General features: G+C 46.3%; 1 protein-coding gene across 2 annotated transcripts in view; it reads left to right on the forward strand.

Annotated features, from left to right (window-relative positions):
- Positions 1–24395, forward strand: part of SLIT3 (slit guidance ligand 3) — a 592885-nt gene that overhangs the window by 382425 nt on the left and 186065 nt on the right. For both annotated transcript variants that reach the window (XM_021695640.2, XM_044917114.1), the window contains exon 5: positions 20412–20483. In XM_021695640.2, coding sequence (XP_021551315.2) covers positions 20412–20483 — 72 coding nt within the window. The remainder of the gene's footprint in view (positions 1–20411; positions 20484–24395) is intronic.

The raw sequence follows: 24395 nt of genomic DNA on the forward strand, positions 1-24395 counted from the left end.
TCCTTATGAGAAAAGACATTGCTAACCTCATTTCTGCAGACTCTGAACGATATGGGGCAGAATTTAGGACTTGCTGATAAATAATTAGGGTTCCGGGCTTGCTGTTTCCAGCACGTCCACTGAGTCCTCACAGGACCTTGTATTTCTTTACCTCTCATCCCCTCTTAATGCTTTGCTGCCTAATACTCAAACCTCAACCCAGAACCCAGAACTTACTCAGAAACCAGCTTCCATGCATGAGTTTATCTACATGATGTGGACTGTCCGCTAAACTCTTCTCAAAAAAAGACTGCCTCTTCAAACTCTGTCATAGCCCCATCCCCTCATTAATGCTAAAGTTTTAGTGTGACCCCAATAAATGAAAGATGTTGAAATAAAATAGTATTTAACTCCTGAATATTTGACAATATTAAACCAGGAAAATACCATCTTCTTTCCAAGTCAAAAGTCTAGACCTCATCTCTGTGTGCATGGGTACTGAAGTCTGTCCTCCACTCTAAGTGGGTGATATCAAGGAGCAGTGGGGGTACAGGATGGATGTGATGAACTGAGCTCCTCCAAGTAACCACTGGGGTTTTGCAAAGGCAGGACACGGCTCTGGAGTAGTATTGTACTATGGTAGTATTTGTACTATGGTCTCCTTACGTGTAAAATTACAACAGTGGTAATTGCCCCAGCATTGTTTTGTTTTGTTTTTTAATAAATTCCGATCCATGTCTTTCTTTTTTTCTTTTTTTTTAATTATCATTTATTTATTTATTTGACACAGAGAGAGTGCGCACACACAAGGAGGGGGAGTGGCAGGCAGAGGGAGAGGGAGAAGCAGGCTCCCTGCAGAGCAAGGGGAACCCGATGCGGGGCTTGATCCTAGGACCCCGGGATCATGACCTGAGCTGAAGGCAGTCACTTAACCAACTGAGCCACCCAGGTGCCCACCTCAGCATTGTTTTTAAAGTGGAAGTGGACACACAGTAGGTCCTCATGAAGTGTTGGTCTCTCTGCATGTAAGTGCAGACTTAAGCTAGGACTCCTAGTATCTCGTGGTGCTTTATGGCCACATCCCTGTTGGAGGGCAGAATTTGGAAATCTCTCTCTTTAAAGAAGGTTGTGAGATTATAACACTGAGGAATCCCAGGATTATATAGAACTTCTGTGCCAGCCCAGGGCACCCTTGCGCTGCCAACACTATGGCACAGAGGAACTGCCCTCCCCCGGGGACCAGGGATATGACCCGTTTCGTTATGGGCGCCTCTAATTATGCACATGTGTCCATCAGCTTGTATTATCTCCATAGCAATTCACCCTCCTGCCATTATGCCTGCCCCCAAAGCTGGAATTAGCATTTTGCAGTGATGTCTGGGAGTTTTTCCTGTGTTCTCCTGATAGGAAAGAGAAATTTGAAACCTATGCCAAAATGCTTAGAAGAATACCAGGAACATGATAAGGGCTAGTTAAGCATGTGCAAGGTATTTTTATCACTGTTATTATTTCTAAAGTAAAGTTTTCTGGATTAGCCCCACAGGGGAAATAAGAGTCAGAACATTTAAAGTCTCATAGCTTCCTCTCTGAGGGGAGCTCTGATTCACTGCTGTGAATACACAGAGACTGATTAGCAGGAATGGAGAATCGGGCTATTTGGGGTTTTTCCAGTCACCATTCAGCTTCTCAGCTAGTCTCCTACCCCAGGCAAGCCTAGCAGGACAGGCCTGGGGGGAAGTGAAATGTGTTTTTTTCTTATCTAGAATTTGTGGTCCCCAAGTCTGTTAACTATAAACAAGTTCAGATGAGGTCAAACTGTGAGTCTTCATGGAGTATGCTCTCCCTGACTCTGAACATTCGTAAGCTTCTGGAAATGGCACGAGAGGGACAGAGCGCTAGAAGCAGGTACAGCAGGCAAGAGGGTTTTAGCCGCCTCTGCTGAGCGCTCAGACAAAACACTGACCTTTGTGCCTCAGCTTCCTCGGAAGCAGTTGGTAATGCTCAAAATCTGTCAAAGCACCCCAGGTTACTGGGGGTGTGACAAAGCCTGGTTCCCCTGTCACCTCGCTACCTCGGCGAGAGAAGCTCCAATGTGATCTGTTTTGTACGTCAGGATTCTATTGGAAACACCCACTGGACAAAATAATTCTGCATGTAAATAGCGGCCTAAAACCCACTGAACTGGTTTAAAACATGCTGGAAGGCACCACGGTGACTCTGATATTTACAGGGAGTAGGGAGGGATAGATAGTAGAGGTGGGGGTCAGGGGCAATGACAAGAGGTGGAAAGGGGAGGGGCTGGGTGGGGACCTTGAGGAGGACCAGCCAGAGGGCACTGTGCTCCAGCCCGCACAGCACAGCAGGGATGACCCAAGTGCCCTGGAACCCCCAAGTCATTCATTCCATGCCCCCCACAAGGGCCACCTTTTTGCCTGGGCAGCTAGAATAAAGAGCAAGGGATCTGAGGGTGCCACCCTAGCTTTCTGTGACATTGGAATTATGGGGTGAAGGCTCAGTCCCTCTGGTCTGGAGAACAGGATCCAGACGCCCTCCCCCGCCCCCCGCCCCAATGAAGTGCTGAGGTGAGGTAGGTTTATGACCCATCAGAAAATGCAAAAACAACTAAAGCCCTAGCAGGGTAAACCTGCTGAAGCCAGAACTCTGGGTTTCTGGGGGCACCAGGTTCACACCCCCAGGGAACCCAGCTGCTTTTGAGTTCTTTCTCCATCCATCTGCCACCGTCCGCCCCCCCCCCCCCCCCTTCAGAGGGTGCAGACTAGGGCTTGTTCCTCACTGTGGAGCTGAATGAGGAGGAAGTCTAGGGTGACACAGTGACCGTCTGTGGCTTTTTATGTGAAAATCCACATGTAAATGTGAATGCATTAAAATATCAGTTATTTTTTAATAAAAGATCATAAGGAAGACCTATTCCTGTTGGTCTGCTGGTTTTGTTTCAAGAGTCTCATCAACATTCAGTAAAGAACTTCCCTTCCCCTGCTTAGTACCTCCAGTGGCTCTTCTTGTCCTGAGATCATGTCCAGCCCTGATCCCGTCCGCCATCACCTCCTCTCTTCCCCACCATCTTCCGCTCGGCCACACTCTCCCCTCGCCCCATTCTGGCCACTCTCAACCTTGGTCTGCTCCTCAAACCACACTGCCCCCCCACCCCCCACCCTGGCACACTCTACACCAGTGGTTCTGGTGATGTCAGCATCACCCGAAGCCTTCTTTAAAACTCAGGTGGCCCACAGGCAGTGTTTAAATCTTGACTACAGACTTACTGTTCATTTTATTAGGTGTAATAATGCCCAGTGGTTAAATTTAAAGTCTTTATTGATTAGAATGGCATACTGGAATATATATACACACACAAATATATATGTGTGTGTGTAAAATGAGATGATGTCTGAGATTTGCTCTTAAACTACTCCAGAAGGAAAAAGAAAAGTGTGTATGTGGAAGGAAGGAGTGGGGATGGATGAAATGAAATTAGCACAATATTGATACTTGCTCAGGTTGAGGTTTATTATACTATTCTCTCTACTTTTGTGTCCGTTTTTAAATTTCTACCAAAAAATAACATTTATTTCCTCAGGGAAAGAAACACCCAAGTGGATTTTTCATACCTCCAGAGTTTTCAATTTAGACTGTCTAAGGTTGCATCTGAGAATCTGCATTTCTAATAGGTTTCCAGCTGATACTAATGCTGTGGTCCAGAGACTGCACTTTGAGAACCGTGCACCAACCCCACCATTTCCCTTGCATGATTCCTACTCATCCATTCGAGCTTCACTCTTCCACCGGCTGCCGAGCACGGGCTGAGCTCTCCTATTATACATGTTCCTATCATGCAGGCATCTAACTGAATCATAAATGCTCATCTGTACAGTTGTTTGCTTATGTTTATCTTCCCTATAATTCTATAAACTCCATGAACAAAGATCCTGGCCATCACCTATCCCCTGTGACTAACCTGTAGTAGATGCTCAATAAACGTTTGATGGGTAGATGAATCTAGAAAGACTACCCATTTTAAATGCAGGCAGAGCATCAGGAGGGCTGTTCACATGTTGCAGAGAAATAACAGAGGAAAGAGTGTACCTGCCCAGTTAGCTGGATCAGCCAGGTGCTCCCCAGCAACCAGGGAAATGATAACTACTGCACCCAGACCTCCCTGACATCCCACCCTTTTTATATAAAACAGAAGCAATACTTGTGGAGGGCAGAAGTCTTCTCCACAAAATCAGGGTCCTGCATTCTGGCCCCAGGCTGTATGATGTTGGACAGGTCCTTTCTCTCTTGGGGCTTCAGTTTGCCATCTGTAAACCCAGAAGATTCAATCTTCTAGCTCTAAAATTTGTTGCAAATCACAGATTCTGTGCCATGATGCTTCCTTCTGAATAATATCCGATGATGGTTGGGGTGTTTGGTCCTTTTCCCTAATGTTGGCCAGATCGCGTCAGCAAAGGAAAGCAAACTGGGAGGACTATAGCTGGTTCTTGCTTCTCTCTGGAGCCCCTGTTTGGTGCTACCCTTCCCCAGGAACTGGCAGGGGGTCAGCTGTGAATGGGGGGGGGCCACGGATACAGCCCCCATACACCAGAGCCTCAGGGGAACCAGAGAGCACAAATATTTGAGGGACACCCACTTCCTGCTTGTCATTCTGCTTTATTTAGGGCAGCGTTCAACCCAATGGCCTGGCTGAGGTTTCAGGACTTGTGTATTTCAGATCAGTGCCTCCAGAATCATTTCTATTTCTTTTCTTTTCTTTCTTGCAATCCCAGTTTCAGATAGTAACTCCAAACCTACATCGGAGTACTCCCAGCTTTGCTCGTTCTGCCTGGGACGTACTGGGGGGACCCCACTACAGCATTACAGATGTTCCCTGTCGCTTAACTGGCTCGCCTTCACGTTTTGTGTACGTTTATACTTGTCTAAAAGGCCTTCTCTTTATTTTCTATCTTTGGGGACAGAGACTCCAGGACTACAGTTACATACAGAAATAAATTGACTAGAAAAGCTGAGACCAAAAGAGCTTAAGAAGAGAGAAGCGAGAATCTTGGCCTCCTTTGCCACATTATTTAGTTAGAGAAGATAGGCTTTTAGCCTGGCTTTTACATAAGAGATTTAGAATAGGTTTACCCAGATATTTTGATGTTCTGGTAACAGCCTTCTCAGTCATGATGCCTTTTAACTTTTGCCCTCTTTGGGGTTCTCTTTGTCAGGGCAGAGGGCGTGTGCCCCTCTCTGTGGGTGTACTGGGGGGTTCCAGCTGCAGATGTCTGAAAAAGCAAGCTCCAAAGGACCAGAAGAAAGTGAGGGCGTTCGCAGGCTCAGTGAGCTGAGGCTTAGAAAAGTTGATAAGAAGGATTAGAATTGAAAAATGAAAAAGACTCTTAAAAAAACCAATCCATTATAGGGTCCATTACTTTATACATATTGTCCAAAATCTCAGGAATAAAGGGGAAAGAAAGGAAGGAAAAAGAAAACTGGCCTCAGTTCAGAACGTCAATTATGTCTTTTTTTTAATCCTCTTTTTACAATTTATTTGACGTTTTGAACAGTGGCCAGAAAAGCTATTATAACTATAAAACATATTCATTGGTATAAATCTCATTAGGTCGAGTGATTTAATTAAAGTATTGACATACTTAATTGATACATGTAAGCCAAGACCATTTTTATATCTCATTTCCATATGCTTTCTGCTTTAAAAGAATCGAGGAGCTGGAACTTTAAAAAAAAAAAAAAAAAGTCTCCCTCCATAAAAACTGCTATAGATTCATCAGTGCCTGACATCCCAGGGGACCACTTCCGGCCACTCTCTTGATTCTGAACCAGCTACTCCTCTAAGTGGCGCTGCTCAGAGGGACGGTGATGTATCCCCAGCCTGAGAGCCTGTCAGACCCTCTTAGGATCAATAGGAGAATATTTATATTAATAAAGCACCAAGTTAATTAAATAAAATGGTCCTCTGGGTAAACTTAAGATACTAGAGGATGGGCAGGGATCAATATATTCTGCCATTTGAACATTAAGTATGTGCCTTGAAATTTTATGGAGCTTTTAAAAACTCGCTTCATAATATAAAAAGTTTGAAACTTCCACAAGTTTCCTCTGCCAAAACCTCTTGTGCCTGCCTTCTGGAGCTGAGGGAGGCAGGGACTGGAGCCATTCCTTAGAGATGGGAGATTGGGTGAAGGCCCGAGGGACCTTCCCCTAGGTCCTAGCACCTTCCCCTAGGTAGCTCTCCTCCTTGGGGGAGGGGGGGTGCTGCTCTCTGTGGACAAGGCTCCGGAGGGGGCGGAGGCCTGAGTTCAGTGCAGGGTCCAGGCAGTGAGGACGAAACTTCCTTGTTTCCAGCGCAGCCTCCCACGTCCAATGTAAGAGAGACCTTGGATCCCCTCCCTTTCTTGGTCCCCTTATCCTGAGAAAGCCTAGACGCTGAGGATCTGTTGAGAGGAATCTGCAGAGCGTCCACCTGATCCTTTGCCTCTTGCTATCCTCTGCCCCTCGTTCTCCCAGCCTGGCTCTTTCTGTGTGTTTGCACCTGTCTCCACCCCGTGTCCTTTGTCTCACATCTGTGCTTCTCTCTCTCTCTGTGCATCTCTGCCTTTCACGATCTCTTCGGGAAAAATCACTGTTTCTGTGCATGTGTGTTTCTCTCTGACTTTGTTTTTCCTTTTGTTTTCTCGTTCTGTCTCACTGTCAGCCTCCCTTCCTCTTTGTTTTTGTGTCCCTGCCTGTTTTTCCCCTTTCTTTTTCTCTATTGTTCTCTGTCTCTCTATCTCCATCTCTATCTTTCAATCTCATCTATTTCTCTGTGTATCTCTGTCCCTCTCTGCTTGGGTTCTCCCACCCATCCACGGCTGACTTTAAAGAAGATCACAGACTCAGCCCTTCCATACTCAGAGGCCGACTTTCTGATTCCTTCCCCTCCCTCCTGGAGCAGCCTCCAGGGTGGGTTTGGGGATAGGAGAGAGGACAGAGGCCCAGTATATCTTGCCTTGAACAGCTGGGTCTGTCTGCAGAGATGACTTTCATTTCCTGAGAGGTGATGTCATACTTGCTGTCCCCTTTTGTCCTCTCCCACAGACTCTGTCTTCTCATTTTCTTAGCTTTGACCCATAGCACCTAACTCCATGGGTGCACTATAGTCACCTTATTAATGATGACCTTGCTTTGAAATGTAAGCCACAAGACAGTTTTAACAGGGTAGGAAGGACAGCCAGGGAATTTGCTTTAGTAGCAAATTCAACTCACCTTCCCATTTTGAGTGATCTCAGCCTCTCCTCTTGTGGCTCTTTCCTGCATGGCTCTGGAACCCCAGCAAGCTCACGTTCCCCAGCTTCCTTCGGAAGGTGGAGGGCTACTTTGACTTGTCCTGAGTCTGTGCAGAGGCAGCTGGTCACCATCCTGCCCTCAGCCCAGAGCCCACATTAGGGTTGAGGCCACTCCCCTCCTCTCCCCCGTCTAAACCCTGCCCAACTGGGTCCTCCAGCTCTCTCCTACCAGTGGTCCCACCAGCTGCCTCTAGCCCTCCTCCTCATCCATCCTCTTTGCAGCACCCCCTGCTGACTTCTCCGCACAGCAGTGGCTGTTGAATCTGCAGGCTCCAGCCAGCTTCCTAGGGGGTGTACAGAGAGCTGTGGGGCTTTAACTCTGTGACCGTCCATCTTGACCAGCCATCCCAGGGTGAGCCTGGTAGAATCCATGAGGTCAGGTCTCCCTGCAGGACCCAGAGAAGCTTTGAGGCACAGCAAGCTGAGTAGAATCCAAGTATCGCTGTCTTTGGTATTAAATTTGACTGGGAGTTGCTGCTTTACAGTTTGAGCTCTGATGTAATATTCTCTAGGACAAGGAATGTGTGGGGATTTTCTTGTCATCTACTCATAGTGTTTGAATGCAGACTTGCTTAGATACAGCACTCATAATAACTGGTATTTATTAAGTGCTTATTATCAGCCAGGTAATCTACAGCTCTAAATTGATTAGCCATTTGATAATAATTCCCTGACATGAGTATTTTCATTGTCCCTGTTTTACAGATGAGGAAACTAAGGCTCAGACAGGGTGATCTACTCATACAAAGCCACATAGCTAGCAAGAGGCCAAATCTGAATTCACACCAAGGTTCTCTGGGCTCCTGAGCCATGCTTCCAATGGTGTGCCTCACTGTCTCCTGGAATCCTGACCATAGGCAGGACCTCTGGGGCCAGTTATGAAAGGAAGGGAGTTGAGTTACCAGGCAGAGTATGGCTCAGGCTGTAGTTAATGGACAGAGAGGCAAGGGAGGCGTTTCAGAAGGAGTCGCCCCTCTATCCCTCCTCTCTGCCCCCACCTCCTGCCGTGGAGGTCCTACCCTCTTTGCCCTGGACAGGGGAGTTTGTTGTATTGGGCATCAGACCAGTTGAAGCAGCCCCACATTCATCACTGCTTACTTGCCTCTCTGCGGTTCACTGGGTTCTCCCAGCGCGCACCCCTCGTCGCCTGCCTTTCAAGCTAAATGGCCAGAAGCAGGTCTGGGATTAAACCTTAGTGTTAACTTCAAACTTAGTGCCAGCCTATTGAAGTGCATCCATTTTTACATAAATAAGCAAGAAAACAGCGTCTATTCCGCCTGAGTCGATACCAGGACATCCACAGGTGTGAGTTATTAGCAGTAGCTGTAATTGTTTTGAATGGAACAATAAATAGTACAGGGGGTCATGGGGAGAAATGTACTATGGTATTAACATAGCTTAATGGCTTTAGCTGCTATATGCTTCATCCAACACTGGGCTTCGAGAAGCTGGCCTTGCAGCTCAGGGTGCTGAGCTCTTGCTGAACTGCTTTCCTGCTTGGGTAGAAGATAATTTTGAGCGCTTCTGAGGCCTCATTGATTTTATCAGCAGATGGCCCCAGGATAGCATCTCACCTTCATCCCTGAGGTTTCACTTATTTAATGGGGTCCTGAAGAGTTACAAGAAAGAACAGGCATATACAAGCCCCATTTCCTTGAGCTGCGCACTGCGTTCCAGACTCCAGCCTCTGGGCAGCCGAAGCCTGAGGCGTAACCCTCCCCATGCACCACCCCCCTGCCCCTAGGTGCTCACATTTCTTCAGTGAAAATGAACAGACGGCAGAGGAGGAGGCCCAGTGGAATATCCTCCAGTGGAGGAAGGAGGAGTTGCTCAGTCCATAAAACGTTACTCTAGGGTCAGGTGCACACGGGGTACCCAGAGAAGTATTGAAAGGATCCTTTCTTCATGACCAAGTTGAACATTGAATGTTACAGGGATAGAAATCAGGAAATGGCTTCACCTACTCCTAAATGACAGTGCCTCAGCCCATCGGCCTGCCTCTCTGCTTCCCACCTTCCCCAGTTGGACTTCTTAATCCTCAGGCTCCATGCAGGTTTCCACATCTCTTAGACCCTTTGGCAGAAAGGAGAGTGATCACAGAGCAAATTATCACAAAGATAATCAAAACTTTCTCACTGCCAGTCATCCCCTTCTGACATTTCCTATATAGCTTGATGCTAAAAGTGTCTCCTTCTGTCCCCAGAGTTTGATTATCTCTATTATCCTAGTCCCAATGGGTGCCAGAATTCAGAAATGGGGAGAGGCGAGGGGGATGTTCTTGGAGATGTGTCTTTGTCAGCACACAGCCCTTTTCTGGACTGAATTCATTTTCCAAAATTTTTGTGTCCTCTCAGACCAGGTTTAAACTCTATTCCAAAAAACCAAATTATTTGCTTAGGCTCCCTTCCCAGGTACCTGCTCATTTCCACGCTTCAGTGTAGCTCACTAAACCCTTCTCAGTTAGAGACTTTATCAGTAGCTCCTTAGAACACAAGTCTGTTCTAGTGACATTAGTTCTCAGTCACCGTACTGCACCAGCAAGGCAGAGATAGAAGGGTGGGGGAACAGGGGCAGAGCTCTTTAAAGGGACAAACTGGACTTGGGGGGAAAATCTCCATAGATTGAAATTTATCCTCGATCATCCATGAACCAGGCAATGACATGAAATCATTTTCGCTTATTTTTAATCCATTCAACAAATATTTTTTAAGCAGGGTCAGGGCTTGTGCTCAGCAAAAGTTTCTAACCACGTGAAACTAATAATTTAATGAAGGAGCCTATGGAAATGACCATGTTTCCATATAAGCTTGACCTTCAGTCAGCACAAGGATTAGCAAACAAGCAATCGCTCTAGATCCAAACTCACTTCTACATGTGCCTAAGTCCTTAATTTGCCTTGAGCTTTTGGGTAAGGTCAGATTTAACAGCACCCTGGGTTAAAGGACCACTTTGATGGATGATCTGGCATTCTGCTGGAGCTTTCTTTTTCAGAGGCAGTAAGAAGAGGAAAGAGATTGAGTCAATTACAGACACTCTGTCTTTCCTGATGCCAACAGAAATGGGCCCAAGTGGTCACTGAAAATAGAAATTTGGAATCTACCAGAAAAACATGTTAGAAGGAACACTTTCCACCCCCTTAATTTTTGCTAATTGTACAAGCGGATCTTCACCTATGAGATATTCTGCCTCAGAACCTAGGCTATCAGGCCACCATCTGGGAGGCAAATGAAGGTGCCCAGGTCAGCAATTAATCATGAAGCAGCCCAAATGCACATACTTCATTTCAGAACAATCCCATAAACGCTCCCCCCAACCCCTGCTACCTCCACCCCCCTGCTCGCAAGGTTTCATCTCCTAATTGCAAAAGCTTTTTGGCATGGGAATGTCTTTGTGAAGAAGAGAGGACTCAATTTGGGCCATCTCTCTAAAGAAGACACAGGAACAAGGACGCTTCTCCAATTAATCAGCAAATGCTTGGCTCCAGCTTTCGCCAGAGGATCGATTTACATAAAGCTATTCTCAAGATGAATTTGCCTCCCCCTCTACTCCCCATGCATTCCTCTTGTCCAGCCAGCGTTAGATGTGCTACTGGATTTCGGATTGACAGTGTCAGCTACGACAATCAAATTAGGGATGAAAGCCTCAGAGGACTGCCAAGGGAGAGGGACGGAGGGAAAGGAGAGGGTAGGAACAGTATGTCAGCCTGGAAGGAGGATGGACTGCACAGAAATGGGCTCCCTTTCCCCAACTGTATTGGGCAGACACATAATCTCAAACAAAGGAAAAAAAGAAAACCCTGGTCCCCATCCTTTTGAACCAGGTGGATACCCCCCCCCCCCCCACACACACACACTCACACCAGAACATTTCATTGGGGCTAAAATTGGCAAAGGACTATCTCAGGCATGTAATTAGATCCTTAGGATCAGATGATTTTCAGCATCAGATTTCTGCCCACAATGTAAGAACACCACAATCTCAGTTACACCCCCTGAAGGGTACATGACAGTGGACGCACAAACTCGAGTCAGATGCTGGTAGTTAGAATCCTGGTGATGTTTCTTAGGCCACTTAGTGAAGCAGGGAAGTCTGGACCAGAACAGAAAGCACAATTGGACTGATAACAAGAGCTCCCCAATCCCGTCTAATGTAACTACCTTGTGGCTAAATTGTGATAATTCTAGGAATTAGCTGTTGAGAAGCTCAGCCTCTGTACCATTTGCTGGAGATGATCAGTCAATTATAATGCTGTTTCATGAACACAAAGAGCCTTAGTCGGCGTTGCATATGATAATTCAATGAGGAAAGCTTCTGTTTGGACTGGAAGCATTGGTTAACCCTGCCAGCCCTGGAAAGTTCGTTCAGAAAGACACAAATTAAATCCTTTGGCTGGAAGGAGGTTCTCTGCTCATAGGAGGAATGGCTGAGTGACTAGGATATTTCAAGCCCTGGCTTGCTTCCTTAAATCCAAAAGTTTCTATCTTGAATGGCTCCCTTTCATATTTCCTACTGTTTACCCACCCACCCCACCCCACCCCCAGCCTCTGAGGATTCCCATTTTGGGCTCCTTTAGATTGGTTCCAATATCTAATACTCTTTTCTCTCTCTTGACAATGAGTGGGAACAGAACTATGGCATCAAGCTCCTAGCCTTATTCTAGAAGTGCACTGTCCAATATGACAGGTGCTAGCCATGTGTGGTTACTGAGCACTTGAAATGTGGCTGATCTGACTTGAGATGTATGTAAAATACACACCAGATTCTGAAGACTTGGTATAAAAAAAGAATATAAAGCATCTCATTAATATATTTTTATATTGATTACATGTTAAAATATTTTGGATATATTGGGTTAAGTAAAATACTTTATTAAGATTCATTTCAGCCATTTCTTTTTATTGTTTTTAATGCAGCTAATGGAACAAATTAAATTGCATGGGTGTCTCATGTTATATTTCTATGGGACAGTGCTGTCCTAGAATTAACAGATCCCCTCTGGAGGGGTGCTGGCCTCTGTACCCTTCAGCCCAAGGCTGAAGTGTCTTGTTGACCAGCACGGAGGTTATGTGTTTTTAATTGGGGGGAATTCATTGGGATGAGCCCTGTGTCCCCCAGCTCACCCCTCCCTACTTTTATGTCCACAGTCAGCCTGCTTTGCTCATTTTCTTTAACCTGTGTGATCCTAATGCATTTGAATTTGTGATTTCTAGAACATCTGCCCATAAGGAGACAGAAGGTGTGTATGTTAGTGACTAATCATAGAGCAAACCAATAACACTAACCTTACTTGCAGGCCTCCATCTCTCCGTCTAAGGGATCCTTAACTCTGTGGTGCTCAGACACCAGGCCTTCACCTGCTCTTGAATGGTCACAGCTCGAGATCTGCCTCAGGGCCTGGCTCCTCCAGTGTTTTTTCCCCTCAATGCAGTCCTCCTAGAAACCTGGGAAAACACTTGTCTGTGAGCCCCCCCGCCGGAATGCTCTAATCCCCATCACCAGAGGCTCCCCCACAGGTTTAGGAGGGTCCAGGGGCAAAGTGCTTGGCTTCCTCCTGCTGAATGGCTGGGGTCCCAGGGAAGGGTGTAACCATCCATGGACTCTTACCCCTTCTAGGTCGGCTTCCAAACTGGGCCCCTGGGTGGCTTTGTCAGGTATGGATTAGATATTGTCGCTCTGTCCCCCTTCAGCCTTCTGTGACACTATCCCATAAGCATTTTGTCCAACACCAGCAGGCTCACACCTGAGACACGGGAGGCCTTTGCATGTTGGACCCCAAATTTTCCCTAGACACTTAAGGTAGTAGGATGCTGTATTTGTTAGCTTCATGCTAATAAAACAAAGATAGTGATTTGCATTTATATCTTGCTTTAGAGTATAGAAAGCCCTTGATTTTTCATTACTCTCGATGCTTATCCTGATTTCACAGAAGCACCAGTTGAGGCTCAGAATTGAATTGATGTTCTTACAGACACACAGCCCATTAAGTAGCACAGCTGGGGTGTGAACTAAGCACCTAATCCCATGCACAAATCATCCTCCCCATGCTTTCAGATTTGTTCAAAGTTTATACTCCAGAGCCCATCCCCAGGGTTTCTGCCTCAGGTCTGGGATGGGTCCCAGAAATCTGCATTACTTTTTTTTTACCTGGAAAATTTCACACATATGTAAAAGTCAAGCACAAATTATAAATGAACCTCCTTTGTACCTAGCACTCAGTTCCAATAAGTATCCATTCATGGCCAATCCTACTCCTTTTCCACTTCCACCCACTCCCCTCCTCTTCTACATTATTTTGAAGCAAAACCCAGACATCATCATTTAATCCTTAATTACTTCAGTATGTATCTCTCAAAGATAAAGACCTAAATGAAGGGAAACATAGCCCACAATACCATTATCCTATCTAAATTATTTTAGAAGCCAGGAATCTGTATTTTTTTGAAGCATCATGGGTAAGTTCTGAGGAGGTAGACCATGAGCCCTGCAGCAAAAACAGTTGCCCCGCGCCACGCCAACTCTTAATAACATCTTCAAAAGGGCCTGATTTTTATCAGACTGTCCACTTTGAAAGACAAAACCAAAGTACTCGATGACACAAGACTGCAAGTCCCAGTGATCCAGATCGGCATCTTTCCCTTCCCCCTGCCCCTAAAAAACGAAAAAGATACTGAGCCTCAAGTGAAACAAAGCTGTGAATTATTTTCCCTGCTGGTTGGGAACAGTCTACAATGTGACTTTAGATACAGAGTTTCTTCTTGTTGAAAAGGAAAAAAACAGTGAAACTGCAGCTCTTACTTCTGGGGACTGTAGATGTTTACTTTCCAATTGAATGTGGGAAGAGTTCTGCTTGTTTATATCGGGGGTCAAAGAGAATGCAAACTCCAGGAGGTCAGGAACTCGGTTCTGTTCACTTCTGTGTCTCAGCATGTGACACAGAATAGCACATAGTAGGTGCTAAATTTATTTTTTGTTGCATGAAGAATCTGAGCTGATACTTAATCTGCCAATATTAAACATTTGAATGGTATGCCTAAAACTTTTCTAATGAGCTTGCCAGGGGAGGCAGAATGAAAGGAGCTTTTCCTGATCTCTTTCGTTCAGTAAATGTTTAGCATCAAGGGAGCAAGCATGTAAACTGGTGCAATGAAATATTCAGAAGCCAACGGGAGCAGTGAAAATAATTGGGTTGGTTTTGTTGTTGTTGTTGTTATGTTTTGTTTTGTTTTTGTCCCCCATTGATACTTTGATTCTCTGGGTCTCTGACATACATGGCAGTTCTTTCAGGAAATGATTCAGTTATTCCATTATAATCTCCCTTGGACAAAGGATGCCAAAGGCACCCAGCTAGAGGTACCAGGGCTTCTTAGCTGGGACATATGCTTGGGGCTCACTTGGTTTTGACAGTGACCCAACTGCAAACATATAATCTTGCTTATTAAGGTAAATTGCCTGCAGAAGAGATTTACCTTCTCAGATAAATCCTCCCCAAAGTCCACATTGTAAAATCCCCAGGGAATAATTTTTCCTGCATGTCTGTCCCTCCCACTGTATAAAATAAGGTAAGCAAGACCATCTTTCTCTTGGGCTCCTAGAGCGGAGTGATAATGTCACAGTTACCATACATTAGGAGTTGGGGTTAAGGGGAGCAGGGTTCAGCTTTGTATAACATGACAGCAGTGAGAGTACAAGAATTTTTAGATTCATGGATTATCCATCAGAAATTTTTTAAATCCCTAAATGAGTTTTGATTGATACCTACCCCACCAATGGGCAGGTTTCCTCCTACTAGGCAGTGACTAGAAAAGTAATTTTTTTTTAAAGATTTTATTTATTTGACAGCAAGAGAGGGAACACAAGCAGGGGGAGTGGGAGAGGGATAAGCAGGCTCCCTGAAGAACAGGGAGCCCAATGCAGGTCATGATCCCAGGACCCTGGTATCATGACCTGAGCTGAAGGCAGGCGCCCACCGACTGAGGCACCCAGGCGCCCAGAAATGCTTTTTTTTTTTTTTTAAGATTTATTTATTTGAGAGAGAGAGAGAGAAAGCACAGATGGAGAGGGAGAAGCAGACTCCCCGCTGAGCAGAGAACCTGATGTGGGGCTTGATCCCAGGACCCTGAGATCATGACCTGAGCTGAAGGCAGATGCTTAACTGAGCCACCAGGCGCCCCTAGAAATGCTTTTAGATCATCCCTTCTTGGCTTATCAAGAGGTGATAGTTTTGTGTTTTTTTGTTTTGTTTTTTTTTAAGTTACTAAAAAGGTACCTGATTGGTCTCAGTGCAAGTGGTCCGGGGAGGTAGACAAAGAAGATATCAGACTGGGTTGTTCCAATTTCCTTTGGTCACTTGGATATGTCATCTTTCATGAGTAATTTTTTTTTAATCTTCTGAGAACTTCCTGAATCAGGAGAATTTTCCTTGAAGCCTTTTTATGAATGCTTTGGGTTGGCTTCCTTGGGTCTCTTTACTGACACTGGCTCCCATCTCCTGCTTCAGACTTTGAGGATAAAGATCATGACTGGGAGCCTCTTCAGCAATCTGTCCTTGAGTTGTTGGAGCACCTTGTTCAGCCTTCTGGAGAACAGGCAGAGCCGGGCAATTTGTGTTTTTCTTGGGTGGTCTCTAACCAAAGACTGTCTGATGCAGGGCTCTAGAGGCCCAGATCCCTTGGTTAGAAACAGGAGCTCCCAGGCTATGGGGCTAAGGCTAGGACTTTTCCTAATGACCTTTATTTCTCTTCTTGATCTTGCTTCCTGCATCCCTTACTGGTCTCTCCCAGGAGCACTTTATGAATACATCACTTGGCTAAGTGTCAGCTTCTTTGAGAGCCCAATTTGAGACAGACCTTTTCTCCTGAATTCAAAAGACCCTAGAATCAAATATGGATACTCCTATCTAGATGATAGAGGGAAACGTTGACCCTGAGATTTTACAGAAAGAATATTAGCAACGTTTATGTGTTCTATTCTTTGCACAGTTGTAGACATATGTCCTGAAGAGGGTCATAAAGGATATTTTCAGCAATGTAAAATGCAGGACTAAATGGGCAGAAAATCCAAGAAATAAATGCAGCCATGCGATGAATGCCTGGGTTCCAGGTGCTGTGCAAGGCGCTCATGTATCAGCTCCTTTCATCCCCGTGATTAACCGAGGAGGTCAGTCAAGCCCCCATTGTAAAGATGGGGAAACTGAGGCATAGAACATTTCAGTAATTTGCATGATCATACAGCTAACTGGCTCGCCCCACCTCAGAAACAAGAATACCCCAAGATTGGGGGAGCTTCCAAGCCCCATCTTGTACCTTTGGAATAGTTGAAGATTGACAACTAGGAGCAAATTCCACCCCCCACAAATTGCCACTTAACACAGGCCAGACTTCCTGGGAGCATGAATATGACCCGAGACAAGGGCATTGTCCCCACGAGAGCGAAAAGGAGACTGTTTTCCTGCTTCTTGCCTTGCCATCTTCCCTGGTAAACATGGGGTGGGCAGGGGTGGGGGTGAAGGTGGGGACTGTCATTCACTGTTGCGCTGAGAACAAAGCATGGCTGACATTGCGGGGAGAGCCCCGGGAAGCATTTCAAAGCTCCACTGGAACTAGACAACCTTTCAATCCATTTATCAAAGTGTCTGCAGTTCCCGTTTCAAGGTAGATGAAGCAATAATAAATTTGTGAAGAAAGTTAATCTGTGTCCAAAGCATTTTAGTAAATTAAAAAGGGGGGGGCTGGCTGGAAGGGGGATATATTGGTTCTTGCCAACTCCTATTTGACTTACTGTCTCCTTAATAAGTCCTCTTTGGTCTTGTGTTTTTGGATGGAATAATCCATCGGTTAATCATTTTCTGGAAGCAGGAAAATGCACTTTAGCTAATGCAGTTCTCCTTTCTTTCAGAGTCCTAATTATTTAAAAAGGCATCCCAATCCGTAGTCCTACTTCCCAACCAAGAAAACGTTTCCCAACAGCCGTCTTCCTTTACGTCCCCCAGAAAATCTCAGCATGCCCCTTATCCTCTCACCGTGCTCCAGCCTTGTCCTTTTCCCTGGTTCCTTCTGAGCATTTTCCCTCAGGAGGGGCAAGGCACTAAACCCCCAGCAAGCAATTGGCCGGAACTAGGCTCTTGGGCACTACGGATAGATTTTGTTATTTTTATTTAAATGTCAGCTGAAAATGGTGGCTCTTTTCTCTCTCAAGGGTAGTGCTTAGCACTAGCTCCATGCTCTGGCATCACGCTGAGATAAACACGCTATTAGGAGCCTTCACAAAGGCCTCGAGATAATTGTGAAGGGACAGTTACCGAAAATGAAGCACCCAGCCCTGAACCCTCCTCCACGCCCCATCAGTAACACCATTAAAGCTGTCAGTTTGTCAGCCCACTGGAGGTATTTATGAAATCAATATACAATCCTGCAGATGGATGGCAGTGGTATTGTTAGCTGGAGAACAGAGGCTCAATGGAAAATAAAACTAATAAAATTTACAAGCGGATTGTCATGGGGAACAGATAAATTCCCTACAATCCACTGTTTTGCTCAGTTGCGGCAGAAGCAAAGCCATGGCAGGGAGGCGGAAAGAAAGCTGTGCTTTAAACTGGGTCCCTTCAATTAGGAGCAAGACTGGGTCTACTTCCAGCAACGAAATAGTGACAGGAAACCCAAGTGGCTGCCCGGTGCCATTGCAGGGTTTTTCCCATGTGATTGCTTCTGTGGGACGTTTCCCAGCAGCTGGGCCGGATTTTTCTGCTAAAATGCTACTCTCCTCTCATCCCACCATATCACAAGCCCGAACTGTCATGCGATGGTTATTTCTTCAGTATGTTTGGGGTACCTTAAACTCCAAGAGTTAACACACTACTAGAGGACGTGCCCCTTCTCCTGGCTCCCAGGCATGGTTATAGCTGACTCGTCCAAACCTCTCTCCTGTTTGCTCCCCTGCCCCTGATTCTGATCACCAGCCGTTGGCCAGAAGTGTGGCCTGACCTGTTTCCCAGAGTGGCCAAAGATAGCAGCCAAGCCTGGGAGGGTAGTGGGTAGGGGCTTGCTGTCCTGGAGACCAGCCTTTGCTTGGCAGAAAAGACTAAGCCCATTGTGGTGGCTGGAGCCTTGGGTACAGCCCAGATGCCTGGTGGAAATTGCATTAGTCAGATGACAGGACCTGCTCCCTCTTCTCCTGCAGTCTGATGGAGAGCAGAGGAGTGACCTTGGTGACCCTACCTGACCTCTACTGTCACCGTGGGCTTTGTTCAGTGCCCCGACTCCAGGCTGGAGCCCTGCTCATTGAATCAGGCCCAGCCGGGGGAGCTTGCTATGGGGCTCCTTGTGCATCTAAATTTATTTATACCAGTTGCAGACAGAGGAAACTGGATTTGAGATGGGGAACACCGTGTTATTGAGCCCCAGAAGCCACCGGTCGTCGTACCTACACCCGACCCCAACTCCGAGCCTTGCCTTGGGGCTTAACCATGGCCCCAGACAATCCCCAAGGGTCTAAAGGTCCGACCAGCTGCTCGGAGTGTGGCTTAACTCCTCTCCGCAGGTGAGAACAGGAAAGGGACGCCTCTCTTCTGCTTTCTGTTTTTCCTCCTGCTCCTTCACACAACGTTAACTTAGACAGCCTAAGTTTTCATGGAGGATGATTGTCTGACCTCTCTTCCCAAATACATTTGGAGTCCTCTTTAGCTTTTGATTAGGTTCCTGTGGAAAATCAGTGTGGGAGAGTATCCATTAGTACAATCTGCCTCTGGGACAACTTGGCCGTTAAGGACGTTTACCCTGTGACCCAGCATGTTCTCCTTATAGGACTTTATACCAAGGAAGGAGCTCAACAATTTAAACGCGTAGGGAGGAAACCTCATCGTAGTGTTTCCTTAAATGACAAATACCCCACAGTGCGGGATCCTATAGCCCTGTATACAATTGGATGATATACAGTGATTGAAAATGTTGCCATACATGTACGTTAATGACATGAACAGATGTTCTCAATATAATAAGTGAAAAAAAAGGGTTTATGACTGACTATATACTATGAGATCATGTTGGTGAAATTTATACATATTGCTCCTAATTTGTAACAGTGGTTATGGTCTGGGTAGGTAATTTTTTACCTTAATATCTAATGGTTTTTGTGTTATTTTCACAATAATTGAGATCTATATCTGTATCTATAGATGTATATACATACGATTGATGTGTGTGTGTGTGTGTGTGTGTGTGTAGACACGCGCAGGTGTGATTGATTACTCACTGAGATTCCAAGCAAGCTTGAGGTATGAATGTAAACAAGTGCATGTGTTTGGTTTGAGTGGGGGGATGGGGGGAAGGAAACAAAAAAAAAAAACCACATGGGTCTTAGGAAAGGAAACTGAGGCTTTGGGGATTGTTAAAGAGGACCTGGCACAAGACCTGGGTTTGAGCTGCCTTCAGCACCTGACACTTTGTCCCTTAACTTTCTTCCTCAAAACAACACGTTAGCACTGCTTAATGCTAGATGAGCTGCCAGTAGGACCCCCATTTTGGGCGGGTTTGTAGAGATGCAATTTGAAGTTATCATGCCTGTCACTAAGCTCGATCCAGGAGGCCCCCGGGGGGTGTCTGGTGCTCTGGAATAAATGGAGATGGACACCCCCCCCCATCAGAAAATCAGGATGGCTAGGATCCCTTCCAATCCCAGATGACAAAGGCAGAGAATCCCTGAGAGTGGGAGACTGAGTGCTGTTGACCCTGCAGTGAGGGAGGGACGGCAAGGGGGGAGGGGGCAAGGGGTCTCTCTGGGAGATGGCAAAACAGAGAATTGGGTGCGATGTGCACAACAAATAACCCAGCGTCTTGGCTCATGGCCTGGAGGTGCGAGACCACCCACAGAGCCCGCCCTGGAGGCGAGCTGCTCCCGCCTGGTAACCATTCCAGCAAAGGCCATCACTGGAGGAACAATGTAAAGGCTTGTAGCAGCCTGGGGCCTGAGACTGAAGAGTCCCTCCAACACTCCTGACCGCAGAGGCAGCCTGCGAGGGGTTTTGTTGTCATAATGAGATGCAGATAAAGCCGGGCCTTGGTCCTTAATGCATGTGCCTCTTCTCTTCCTGTTTAGAGATCTGAGCGAAAACCAGATCCTGGGGATCCCGAGGAAGGCGTTCCGTGGCATCGCCAACGTGAAGAACTTGTAAGTGTTGGGTTTTGTTTGTTTTTTTTTTTTGGCTTCTCTGCAGATGTGGCTTTCTGGCCAGAACAGGGGTGAGAGATGGGACAGGAAGGTGGTGTCCCCATGCTGTTTGCTGCCTCGGTGCAGGCGCCTTTTAGACAGAGTGAGGGATGTGCCTTAGGGGTCTGCAGGGAACACATGTCGGAAGCCATGACAGCTCCATGGAGTCCTGTTGCTGTCTGGTGTTGTGGCCCCAAGTGTGAGCATTAGAGTCCCAGACCTGGGCCACAGCCTGGCCCCACAGTAGCTCTGTGGCCTGCGGCTTGACTCAGCTACTCCCTGGTCGTTATTTTCTATAAAATGGGCATGATGGGCTGGTGGGGTGTTGACAGAGATGAGGACGCGTGCCTCATACGTAGTAAGTGTTCAATAAATGGGAGCCTTGATGATGGGGGTGATGATCATGATGGCGAAGGCGTCACTGTTATTAATAGGATCTTGTGAGAGGGCCTGGCCACTGGTTATTCCAGGATTGCAGGGGGACGTAGCCACATCCACCCACTGCACTAGCTGCTTGGTTTTGGAGGTATGTTTAATTTTATTTTGAAGTAATTATTCATTCACAGGAAGTTTCAAAAATAGTAGTTACGTCCATGTGCCCTTTTACCCCAGTTTCCTCCCAGTGGTAACATGTTACATAACTAGTATGGTATCTAAACTGCCATGGGTGCAATCCACGGATGTTATTCTTCAGATTTCGGATCATTACACATGCTCATTTGTGTGTGTGTGCCTGCCCGTGTGGTTCTGTGTAATTTTATCCCATGCAGATTCCTGTGCCCATTGATATGATCAATGCAGAACTAGTCCATCACTGTTTCTTAACTTGCCAAATAATCTTTGTCGTTGTTAACCTGGCCTCCACTATTTGCTGTTTAGCAGTGACTCCTGGGCCCTTACTTTCACAAGGACTGTGCCTTCTGAATTCTCTCCCCTGCCACCGTGTCCATGTGTTCAGAGCATGTGTTGGGAGAAGGGCACAGAAGAGAGTCTGGTTTGCCTGGGCAGGCGTTTCTGTCCACTGGCCTCCTCCACAGGCTCACGCTCAACCTGAGAAGTCTTGAAGGAGGTTTCTTTAAAATTACTTTAGCTGTTGGTTTTCTTTATAAGGACTGTCCTGGGAAGCTGATGATGGCTTCCAGTTACAGGCTGTCTGCTTCCCCCAGTGCTGAGAACTTAGCAGGGAGCTTTTGCTGTTTAACATGCAAAGCACACAAGAGGGCAGAGGCATCTCAAGGCGAAGGAAGCCTAGGGCAGAGAGGACTTTGCAAGGGGATCCCACACAGGAAGCTGCCCACTGCTTCATCTGGGTGTGTTTGCTCAGAAGCAGGAGAGGGCAGGCTGGAGCAGACAAAGCCATGGAGATTGTGACTCAAGATTGTGCATATAAGCCAAAACTATGAGGCTGTGTTAATTAGCATCCCAGAAAGGCAAAGCAAGAGGGGGACTTAGAGATCCTCTAAAACCCCCACCGGTCAATAGTGAGAAAATTGAGGACAGGACCAGAGAAGGGCAGTGACTAACTCAAGGTCAACCAGTTTCTTAATCCGGCTGATCCCCAGATTAACATTTTACGTATATAAAGTGGTTTATCTGTCCTATCTCATGGCTCTAATTTTAAATGGGCCAGTTAACAACAACAACAACAAGACACTTCCGTGATGTATAAGCAGGGCTGTGTAATTACCAACTGCAGTTTTGGTTCTCAAGAAAGTGATTAAATCTCACAGTGGTCCACAGTAGTTGCTGAATTGGGGGGGTGGGGGTTGTTTTCCTGTAATACCTCTAACTTCACAAAGGCCTCAGGAGCTCAAAGATTCAAGATTCTGCAAACACAGACTCCTGAGTCACTCAGGAATAACTGTCAGGCCTTCCTTCTCCAGGTCTTGCAAATAGGTGTGACTCAAAGGCCTGAACTCAGGGAGGATCTTCTCTTTTGTTTTTCATACCCAGTGTCAGCATGTGGTCCTGCGGCGAGAGGAGAGGGAAGTAAATCCTCTGCTGAAAGGACGAATTAGCCAACAGAACTTAAGGGGGGTTGATTACTTCACACTTTGAATCAGTTCCTTCAGCATGCATTTGTTGGGCAGAACCTATGAGGCCGAGGTATTATTCGCATTCTCTGCTGGCTTCCGGTAAAACTAGGGACAAGAAACACATGCGTACAAGAGAATGTTTAGTGATTTAACAATCCACATGAAGGGGCGCCTGGGTGGCTCAGTCGTTAAGCGTCTGCCTTCGGCTCAGGTCATGATCCCAGGGTCGTGGGATCGAGCCCCAAGTCGGCCTCCCTGCTCAGCCGGAAGCCTGCTTCTCCCTCTCCCACTCCCCCTGCTTGTGTTCCCTCTCTCACTGTGTCTCTCTCTGTCAAATAAATAAATAAAATCTTTAAAAACAAAAAACAATCTACATGAAAATTGGCAAATGAGTGGCCATGCTTAAAAAGGCTATCAGAGGGGCACCTGGGTGGCTCAGTCGTTAAGCGTCTGCCTTCGGCTCAGGTCAGGATCCCAGGGTCCTGGGATCGAGCCCCGCATTGGGCTCCCTGCTCGGCGGGAAGCCTGCTTCTCCCTCTCCCACTCCCCCTGCTTGTGTTCCCTCTCTCGCTGTCTCTCTCTCTGTTGAATAAATAAATAAAATCTTTAAAAAAAAAAAAAAAGGCTATCAGAGTTCAGAGAAGAAAAATGGCTTCAGGGAGCATAGCCTAAAAGTTAGAAACACAGCTTTGGCCACCTGATAGATCTAGGTCTGACTTTCAGCTATTGTGCACACGGAGTCTGGGACCTTAGGCACCTTACTGGACACTTCTGAGCCTAGATTTCCTCCACTGTAAGATGAGGATAAGAATTGTACTTAACCTCCTAGGCTTTTTGTGAAGGTTGATAAAATAATGAGTATGGATAAGTTAGTACTATGCTTGGTACATGGAAGATATTTAGAAAGTTCTACCTACTATTACTGCTGTATTCCTTTGTTGTTGTTATAATTGTAAAGACTTTACCTGGGGCCTGAATGATGATTGGAATTCCCAAAGTAAATGAGGCAACTAGTGTGTGCAAATATAGATGCAAACCTGTATAAGGTGTGTTTCAGGGGACACAGGCAGAGCCTGTGGGGGTGGGGGTGGGGGATTATGAGGCAGAACAACAGGTGATAAAGTTAGGAAGAGAGGTGGACTCCAGGTGGCGGCAAGCCTTGCCTGCAAGGTGTATAGACTTTAGAGGTAGGTACGGAGAATGTAGATGGCTTACAACATGGGAAAAATCATGATGAAATCATTTATTGTGGAAGAGGAGCCTAGGACAGGAGGAGGAGGAAAAAGGAAAGGTGGGGGACAGAAGATGAGGCTGAGTCCAGTGTAAGGGGTCAGGGCTCACACTTGGGAAAGAGAACAATCAGAAGTGAAGGAGGATCCAAAGATACCAGTAGGGACCAAGTCAACAGAAATTGGCAATCAATGAGGTATTAGTGGCCGGAGGCGGGGGGGGGGGGGGGATTTAGAAAATGATGAGTTTCCAAGCTCAGATGATACAAGGAATGATGGCAAATTTCCATAGTCTTTCATCTCTGCAGCCATCAAAATGGTTTTGAACCTACTAAATGCCAGCTCTGGGGGAAGCCATAGAAAGTAAGATCTGTAGATCTGTGAGCTTTGCCTTCTTGGAGCTTCCACTCCACAAAGACTGAAAGGTCAGGAGGAGAAGAGCCAGACTTGATGATCGTAAGTTGGGTGTGAAGTGATGTAAAGTCTTCCACAGGCATCGTGGATGGAGCATCTTCTGTGTGTTTGGAAATTGCTGAGACTGATATCCCATCCTCTTGTGCCTGCTGGGTAAATGACTTTGGTCTCTGGGCCACAGCTGTGTCTATAAG

Source organism: Neomonachus schauinslandi, chromosome 7 (assembly GCF_002201575.2).
Source record: "Neomonachus schauinslandi chromosome 7, ASM220157v2, whole genome shotgun sequence".
NCBI classification, from domain to species: domain Eukaryota; kingdom Metazoa; phylum Chordata; class Mammalia; order Carnivora; family Phocidae; genus Neomonachus; species Neomonachus schauinslandi.